We start from the raw sequence: 10000 nt of genomic DNA on the forward strand, positions 1-10000 counted from the left end.
TATTAGGTGAACTATTGTGGCGACAAAATTGCAAAACAAGTTCAAAAAATTAAACGAGACTTACTGAAAGTTGAAGTTTGATTGAAAATGTATCAGTCGTCTGTAGACTCTGCAGGAGAAACTGCACTTTTTTGGGCCTCGTGTCCCCACTCCATTTTTAAACGTGATTGAATCGAAAACCAGTACCTGATCAGCAGTCAACTTTAAAAAAGCAGCTGACCTTGATGAGCTCTAAACTCTAGCCCGCGATAGGGTAACGTGATACTGATTAGCGAAAGCCTTGTTTTGACAGGTGTCAATTGACCATAACATGAAAGATGTACGGTGTAAATTAGCCTCGATAAAGGTCTAAACTTGAGCCCGAGATATTGGGCGCGATCCATTAGGGCGAAAATTCGGGTTTGAATTTCCGAAATTCCCAGGTGCTAAATGTAACAGATTTTTCCACTTCGGTGAACCGTGGATGGTTCTTCCACGAATGTCAAATGGAACAGGAAATTTCCGATATTTGGGAAAAATGGAATCCTCGAGAGGTTGGCCAATTTTTTCGAAATGAACGTTCCGGAAAAGACACTTGCGTTAGATTCTAACCAAATAAATCGCACCAATGGTCACGTGATACTGGTTACATTGGCATACATGGATGGGTGGACGTTCGTACGGGCGTTGACGTCGTAGCAAAAACCAACATTTCTTGCATCGATGGGTTACCATTCTCCCAAAACCGGGGAGAATTTTTTGCTAAAGGCACTGAACAAATTTCCTCGATCAAAATATGGAACTGGACGAGTGTATTCCTTATGAGACTCTTTTCTTTTTTGGATACTAACCATTCAGAATAACAAACATGGCTGTCGGATTTTCCCTCATTACTACATAAGTAGTAATTTTCACCTGCTGTTGTGCAGCTATGAGCTATAAGAGCATCCGCGTGAATTGACTGAAACCCGCACGATTCATTTGGACAGCTAAATAACAAGGTCATGGGGTCCGGTTTTTTATTTCTTTTTTTTTTTTCAAGGAGCATGGAACTAGGGGGACAAAGGAAACGGAACAGGATTTTCCGATCATTCCGGGAAAACCGAGAAAAGAGAAATAGCTTTTCAAAAACTTTCGAACTCCTTGGAATTATGAATGGGCTTGTTATAGAACTTGTGAAATACACAATCATTTTTCCAACTGGCGAACTTCATTACTTTTTTCAGAGGAATCATGTTGACTGAACACCGTACTTGCTGAAGCTGCCCTTGTGATTCTTGTGATGTGGTATTTGAACACTGTGGTGTCAACACCCAATTGGTGTACATTCTTTGCCCACCTTGGCATTGTGTAGGAATGGTTATCACTACTCCCACTACTGCTTCCTCATGTGTTTTGTTTAAATTTAATAAAGAAATCGGCCATAGAAAAGAAATTATCTCACTCAAATTCAGAATTTGCGGGAGCATATACGCACTCTGGCAGCCACAGACAGCCTCTCGTCTGAAGGAGATCTTGCAATATTGAGAAGAGGCTGTTCCCATCTTGGGGAAGAGTGCTTAACATGTTCAACTTGGTCATATGAAACACATATGAGGCTGCACCGTTCTTCCGCATGTTCTGACGGTTTATTAAGTAAATTGTCTGGCAGCGTTGTCCTGTTGCACGTACATATAACATAACAAACGTATAGGTGAGGGATTGTAAGACCCTTAGGTATTCAAGGACTAATGAGATGTTCTTGGTCGTTAAGTACTTAGATAATGCTGGTCGGCACTGAAACACTCCTCTAATGAGACGTTGAATGAGGGGGTGTGTCCCAATAGTAATATTTTTGTCTAAAACTATAAGTGTAGATAATTCACTCCTTGCAGTGTTAATACGACTGTGTGTTAATACAGTGTGTTCTGTTGCTGCACTAACTCATGAAATATTTTTCCACACTAAAAGAGAAATTTCGTATCACCAAGCGGCCATGTAATGTCTTCTATTTATTTCTTTGATCAAATCATCTGTAACAGAGATCAATGCTGCCTTTCTTAAAAACGTGGGTATGATAAGGGATTTAACAAGTTTAATTTTTCCTAGCAAAGTAGGCCCTCTCCACTTCCACATGTTCAATATTTCTTGTATGCACTTGAAAATTGAGTTGGAATTTGCTTTTGTTCTAGATGGTGTATGGTAATCGAAAACAATTCCCAATATTGCATTTTGTATTTTTCTCAATGTCCCCGATAGGAACTTCTTTAATACCGAAAAACCGCAAGTTTTCATGTCGCTGATAGACCTCCACATACGCATTTTCATCTCTGAGCTGGTTAAGCTCGGCCTCCATTTTAGAGGCAATACCCAGAAACACCAAGACGAGGACAATTCCAAAACGCTTTATTTTTAATAACCGTACAGCCACTAAGAATACACCCGGGAGCTCTGCTTTTAGGCTTGGCTAAATCTATATATTACGTGGGTTAAAACTAGGTACAGTGCTTATTCAACCTATAATACTCGTCATTTGTTGGAACATCCACTGAATTGGGGGAGGGGGGATAAGACGGGATAAGCTGCGATCTTGTAACACGACGATTCTAGACCATTCGTGTAACGTGTTCCAACAAAATGTGTCTAGTATTGTAGGTAAAACGAGGATCACGAATTTAACCTTGGGGGGGCGTTCAAACCCAAGGCACGGTGTAACCCTATCTCTTCAACACAGGTCTTGTCTTCTGTCCGTTGGAAGTAATCTGTATTCTTTGGAAGCAAAAGGACAGAGTCTTGTGATATGATTATAACAAACTCATTACCACACTACCTCCACAGTAACACTTCAAAAATGGTAAAAACGGATTCAACCTGAGACCGGATTTGACTGACAACAACAACGCTGTACCGATTTGTGTTGCCAAGTGCGAAGGTCATTTTATTCAGGCTCCTCATTTAAGTTACTTGATACATCCATCTGAGATTATTTCCTTTATTCAAAGACAATAATTTCTTTTCTTTGGTTTTTTAGAGTTTTCCAAGCAACGTCTTTTGAATGGAACGATTGGAACCGGCTCATTTTATCTTTATTATCATGGATGCCCATACCCACATTACAGCTGGCAGATCGTAGCGAAGAAAGGAGAAAAAGTCAAGTTAGAGATTCAATACATTAGCAGTTATTGGTGGGGCGGGTCATGCACTCTTGGTTACTTGGAAATTCAAAATGGAACCTACGCAGATGGCAAACCGACGAATACAAGAACGTGTGGTTATCTCTTATCTGGCATTATAACATTTTACTCGCACGCAGGTCAGAGCCTAGAAGTGGTGGTGTCAAACGTGGACCTTTATTGGAGCTGGATGTACTTCACAGCTACTTACACAGTTATAAGTTACAACGACACTGTGTCCAACGGTAAGCACACTCAAGTGAATCTGCAGAGTCAATAGTGATTAGCAGTTGAAAATACCTTCTTGTAGCTTTTTGTGCAGGTCGTGCAAAAATCGAGGATATCATTAGAATTTCAAATGACACAAGGTTTAGTAACACATTTAAGAATAATTACTAAAAACAAAACTTTTGCGACGTTTCGAAGACTCCGTGTCTTCATTATCAAGCTACTAAAAAAAACTGAGCAACAAATGTAGTGAAATATGTGTTTTCTTCTAAAACTCGTTAATAGTTTATTATGCTAACAGCCTATCAAAACATCGATAAACGTCACGTGTAATAACCTTAATACCTGATAATCTATGATCATTCTGAAACGCCTGGTGGCGGCTTCAGTCCCAGGGGAGTGCAGGGCTGAATATGCAAACAATGCAATTATTTCTCAAATGAAACGACCTTTATGTAAAGGTCACTTGGGATCTTTAAAGAAAGGTCAGTAGTGACCATTACATAAAGATCACTGGTGATCTTTATGGAATAGTCCTAATCATTTTCATCGAAATTTCAGCCATTTCAAACTTCTGGGCGTAGAATTCTACCCATATTCCTTCCAAACTTCTTCAACAAATCTTGTGAACCCAAAAATTCAGCCACTTTGCCAGCATGTTAACCACAGTTAATAGAGAGGACTGGTTTTGAAGCTCGGCAAACATCAAAGGAGCAAACAAAGATGCCAAGATTTAGGTTGGAAAGTCCACGACCGTGCACAATATTTTGTCGTGCGCTCATGCATGAATTACGTAACCAGCACGTTTCTATTGGTTAGTTCCTCAGAACGGAGTAATCAACTATTGTGTTTTGTGCACGGTCAAGGCCAAAAAGAGAACAAAAACCTACAACAAAGAAAGTTGCCGGGTTTCATAACCATTCCCGTCTATTAACTATGTGTTAACAACGTTCGTATCTAGACTTTACTTTGGATTCTGTCCAGTTCCACGTCGAACCCTGCTTCTTCGTTCGCTGCTTGTTTGTTGAGCCTTGCATTATCCCACTGTGCAAAAATGTTAAAGGACCATTTTGTGACATACCGTGTTGATTTTGGAGCGATTTTTTCCAACATTGCTTCTTCTTCATCGGCAGTTTTCAATTCTCTAAAATTTCTCTTACGCAGCATTTTTAACCAACCTCCTTCAACTATGGACAACAAAGAATAAGGACTGAAGGAAAGAAACATGCTTTTAAAATTACCATACTGCTTATAAGGTCCACTTGTTTTTCTTGTATGCTGATATCTTCCCTCGCAATTTCAACCTTTGTTCGAGGGACTTGGTCTTCTTTTCATTTAACGGAACACTTTTCCGAGACAGACGGCTCATTCTTGCCATCTATAAAGTTTGTTTCGCTAATTACCAATGGGAAGGAGAAAATTGGTATTTTGCGAAACAACGTTTCATAAAATGACGATTGTTGCAAGTCGATATATTTTTTCATTCGACCTCAGTAGTGAACTTGGTCTGTTTTATGCATCGGAACTCATTTCGGAGAAAGGCGGCTCATTCTTGGCAGCTTGAAAGTTTGTTTCGCTAATTACCAATGACCGTGTTGTCACGACAGCCGTTGTCTCGCTTAACATCCCTGAAAGTGGTTTGTTTGCAGACTTCGTTAAGCGACTTAAAAATGATACGTGTTTTCACGGGTAAGATCAAATGAGGAGAGAGCACGTGCCAATACAGTAAAAAAAAAAAATAGCACGCCTGTTGTATTTCAGATTTGAATAACCGCAAGCGACTCCTCATTGGCCGAAAGAAATTGCCAACTCGCTTAAGCTACGTTGGTTTGGGGGCTCATTACATTTAAGCCGACTCGCTTAACTTTAAGCTTAACTTTAAGCGAGATGGGAAAGGAACTGTTTTCACGAAATTTTCGTTTGTCAGTAGCTAAGCGACCTGAATAACCGCTAGTGAAAACACGGCCAATGAGACTGAGGAAATTGGTATTTTGCGACCGTCTGAGGTCCAATCGGTCAGTAATGGCGGACCGCGAAATCCAAACTTACACTTGATGTAAACGGCCTTTGGATAAAAATCAAAGCTCAAAATTTTGCCAGTCAGGTGTTAAGCGAGCACACTTTCAAAATCTGAAGAAAAAAAGTTTTTTAATCACAGGGGCACTTCAAAGGGAATGTAAACCCCAAAACTCTATTTTTTCTGTGTACATAGTTAATAAGAACACACTTCTAGCATACCGAAAGTGCTATACTTATTTGCAAGTGAGCGAGTTTTTACGTAGAAAATCCTGTTCGAAGTTCGAAGCACCCGCCATTTTGATTGCGACATCTTGACTTTACTTAAAACAATAAGGACAAGGGCCTGTAAAAATCCTGACTGGTGGCTTTTAATATCACACTGAATGTTATAAGATTATCGCTTATGGCTTTCTCCTGCACATATCTCTCATAGCCGGTTGCTAAGCCCGCATAAATTAATAAAGGCGCGAAATCGATATTAAACCAGACCAGAACAAATAACAATCAATAAATTTGAAAGGCATGCAAAAAAAAATTACTAAACACAACTGTCACAAGTTAGTCCGCTGGCTCAGAGAGAGCTCACAAGCTGTTGTCTACACTAAAGGTGAAAGATAACAGCAATCAAATTGAAACATTGCTGAGGACACAGTTCATAGATGCAACGTCAGTGGTGGCTTTACGACACGACCAGAGCGACCCCTGTATGGGGGATTGCCTGTCTCCTGTGTCTGGGCAACTAGTGTAGGTCCAGGAATGCTTGCAGGGGTAGCTTCTTCACTGCCTGAACACTCTTGGGCCACTTGGGGAGCATCCTCCGGATTGCATGGCTCTTGGTCCCTGGAGGAATCTGGCTTTTGCAGTGTTTTTTTGTTTGCCTTCAGGAGGAATCTTCTGTTCGTGTGAACTGTGTACGATCTGGGGGTGTTCTCCTTTTGCAAAACTGTGGCAGGCTTCCAAGTTCTTTGGATGTAGACGTGTGTCCCAATTTCTAAAGGCTGTAGCTGTTTAGCGCCTTTGTTGTAATAGTATATCGTTAGGAGGCTTGTTTCAGGCTTCGTCTCTTGTTGGCCACCGGGAGCGAGACACGCAGTCTTCTGCTCATCAAGAGCTGCGCTGGAGAAGATAATCCATCTATTTGAGTGTTCCTATACTCCAGGAGACTGAGGAAAGGTTCGTGGGACCCAACCTTGGCTTACTTAAGTAATTGTTTTGCTGTTTGAACCGATCTTTCCACTAATCCATTCGCTTGTTGGTACATGGGACTGGTGGTCACATGTCGAAAGTCCCACGCATAGGCAAAGCGGAGAAATTTTCAGCGGCAAATTGGGGTCCGTTATCAGATACCACCTTCTCAGGAATACCGAACCGCGCAAATATGGCTTTCATCTTGTTTATTACTGCTGAGGATGTAGTGCAGGCCATTCGTTCTGGTTCAAAATATCTGCTGCGGTAGTCGACCACTATGAGATAGTGCACATCCTCAATCTGGAATAGGTCTGCAGCTACAGTTTGCCACGGCCGTTCGAGAATTTCATGTGATATCATGGGTTTCTTTGGATTGCATCTGTGGAGTTCCAAGCAGGTTAGACAGCTTGAGACCATGTCTTCTCTCTGACCATGCATGTTTGGCCAGAACATCACGTCCTTTGCACGGCTTTTGCACTTCACTGTCCCCATGTGTCCCATGTGAATTCGTTTCAGCATCTCTCCTCTATGAGCGGAGAGAATGAGAATTCTCTCTCCTTTGAACACAAGTCCCCATCTGTATAGTTCCAGTATGGTAGGATTGACTTCTTTGATCTGGCCACCCAATAAGGGTAATTGTAATCAACTACTGTAGATCAGGGTCCTCCTTTGTACAGATCTGTAGCTCTCAAATTTTGTTGCCAGAGACTGGTAGAGAGATCATCATGGCATGAACTTGGGCATCAAAAGCCCATGAGTGTCATTGGGGTCCTTTAGATTCAAACGGGAAAGCGTATAAGCAACTGGTATATTCTTACCAGGTTTGTGGAGCATCATCCTTTGAAGCCGTGGAGGGGCCGCTGACAACTTGCCTCTATAGGCTTGTGATAAGTGAAAATCTCAACAGACCGTTCAGTTCCGAACACTATGACATACATCTCTTTTTCAATTTGAGCATAGTCTTTTCTCTGAGGGCGTGAGGGACTTTGCCTCCTACGCGACAGGGTTTTCATTCTGCAGCAACACCGCACCTAGACCATGCTTGTTACGCACTTACTTGCATCAAAGAAGACTAATGTCACTGCAGGAGCAATCAACATTTTCAATTTCTAAAGCTGCCTCCTGTGCACAATCCCATAAGAATTCTGAGTCTTTCTTCAGTAGACTTCTCAAAGGTGCTGTGGCGTATGCCAAATTGGGAATGAACTTTGATAGGTGGTTGACCATGCCTAGCAGGGTTTTCAGCAGATTCTTGTCCCTTGGAAGTTCCATATCCTGAATGGCAGCAATCTTTTTTGGATCAGGCTGCACTCCCTTGTCGGACAACAAGTGACCGAAATAGTTCACTTTTTTTGTTCCGATAACACAGTTTTCAGCATTCCACTTTATTCCAATTTCCCTCGAACGATAGAGAACTCTCTTCAGGTTTCTGTCGTGATCCTCTTTGGACATACCCCAGACCAACATGTCACCAATGATGGACTTGCATCACTCGATACCTTCGAACGCCATGTCCATAGTTTTTTTGAAATACCTCCTGAGCTCAGTTTATTCCATGCAATGGGCATACGGGTGAATTGATATCGCCCAAATGGTGTGTTAAAAGTGGTTAGCATTGAGCTCTGATCATCAAGCTTAATTTGCCAATATCCAGAGGTGGCATCCAATACGCAAAAATATTTAGCATCTTATAGCAATAGAATTAGATCCTCCAGAACTGGCAGTTGGTAATGTTCCCGCTTGATGGCGTGGTGTAGCTCTCTGGGATCGAGACACTCCCGTAAAGCGCCTGTTCACCGTTTTTATGGTGTTGCGATCGAATTCACCCAGTCTGTTGGCTCAGGTTTGAGGTGAATTTTATGCACCCCTGCAAACGTCCTTAAGCCCTCAAGCAGGTCACTTTAGCACGTCGTTTTGGTTCTGCCCAGGGTTTTGCATTTCTTCCACAGATAATATTAACCGTTAATTTTATCAAGTTGATCAGCTATAACGAGAGGCGTGATGTTAAACGTACGACTGGTGGTGCTTGTGTGAATAACACATAGAATTCAAGCATTTAGTTTAAGGAAGAGCTTGAAACTTACTTTTTCATTGTACTAGCCTACCTCAATATCCAGAAAGACTTGGTTTGAGGACCTAAGTCTCCAGATATGGTTTCAACAAACAAACTGTCACTTGTTTAGAGGCTAGTCTCGCTTACTTTGTGTATCCCTTTGCTACCAGTCTTGCACATTTTGGCAAAATGATTTGCCTTTCCGCATTCAGTTTACGACATGTTTTTCCCGCAGTGAGCAGTGAACAGTGACCAGTCTTACAAGTTGAGTATACCTTATACAGTCTTCTAAGTTATGCCTGGAGATACAGTGAAAAGTCTCAGAAAGAAAAACGAGGACTTGCAAACTCAATTAGAAAAGCTACGGTCAGAATTTAAGAATCTGAAGTCTTTGCTTGCTGCAAGAGAAACGATTGCTGCGGGTGAGACCAATGGCGGCGTGGATGGCGAAAGCGTAAAGAGCCTTGAGTTCCCCAGCAGTGAATATGATGACCTGATTGCCTGATGCTAAAAGGTAACTCCAACCTCTTAACGAGAGATTGTCAAATCTTGTTAAAGAAGTGGATGAGATTGCTGAAGCTATCGACGCCATTTAACGATACACTTATCATTACAATGTCAAAATTGTTGGGATACTCGAAGTTCATTCCCGCGAGTCAGCAACAGAAACGTCCACCCTTTATGTTAGGTTATTTTGTGCAATGGGAGCGAAAAGTTCCATGCAAGATATCGATATCGCCCATCGTACTCCATCCAGAAGCGCCACTTCAGGCCCCAACCCGATTATTTGCAAGTTTTCGCGTAGAGTTACTAAGGAAAATGTCATAAAACATCGTAATGATTTTAACAAGCTTACTCCAAACTCCGTTGAATTACCAGAAGAAGAGTCCTTATCTGATGCCAAAATGTATGATCATTTAGCTAAGACCCAGAAGCTGCTAGTTGATGCTAAAGCGTTCCAGCAAAGATATCGCTATAGTTTCTGCTGGATGAAAAATTTTACTATCCTCATCAAAAAAATCGGAAGATTCTCGTCTTGTGAAGATAAGTAGTTCTACCGACCTTCAAGATCTTGCCGAACAGGAATGCAGAGCAAGCTAAGCTACTTATTATTATTGTTTTATTTTGAACTATCGTTGCCCTAATACATAATTGATTCGGGTTTGATATCTCTACCCTTTAATCATTTAGATAATGCTTCTTTTAATGCTGCCCTGTACAGTGAATTATCCCACGGCCCTCTAAATTATGATACCGATCGGTTAGGCAGCTTTTATTTAATCAAATCGAACAACCCAAAGTCTTCTGACCCTTATACCAGAAACCTTGATCCTGATGGAAATTTTTCTTTTTGTCCAACTGCAAGTAATTATTACGTTGA

At 41.4% G+C, this 10000-nt stretch overlaps 2 protein-coding genes across 5 annotated transcripts in view; both read left to right on the forward strand.

Moving 5' to 3' along the window:
* The window catches only part of LOC138041676 (uncharacterized), an 83505-nt gene extending 80094 nt beyond the window's left edge, over positions 1-3411 (forward strand). The window contains exon 11 of the mRNA XM_068887425.1: positions 2990-3411. Within this exon, the coding sequence (XP_068743526.1) occupies positions 2990-3411 (422 nt within the window). The remainder of the gene's footprint in view (positions 1-2989) is intronic.
* The window catches only part of LOC138041870 (threonine-rich protein-like), a 162084-nt gene that overhangs the window by 121929 nt on the left and 30155 nt on the right, over positions 1-10000 (forward strand). The gene's annotated exons all lie outside the window — the stretch shown is intronic.

This window comes from Montipora capricornis, chromosome 3 (assembly GCF_036669925.1).
Source record: "Montipora capricornis isolate CH-2021 chromosome 3, ASM3666992v2, whole genome shotgun sequence".
In the NCBI taxonomy this organism is placed as follows: domain Eukaryota; kingdom Metazoa; phylum Cnidaria; class Anthozoa; order Scleractinia; family Acroporidae; genus Montipora; species Montipora capricornis.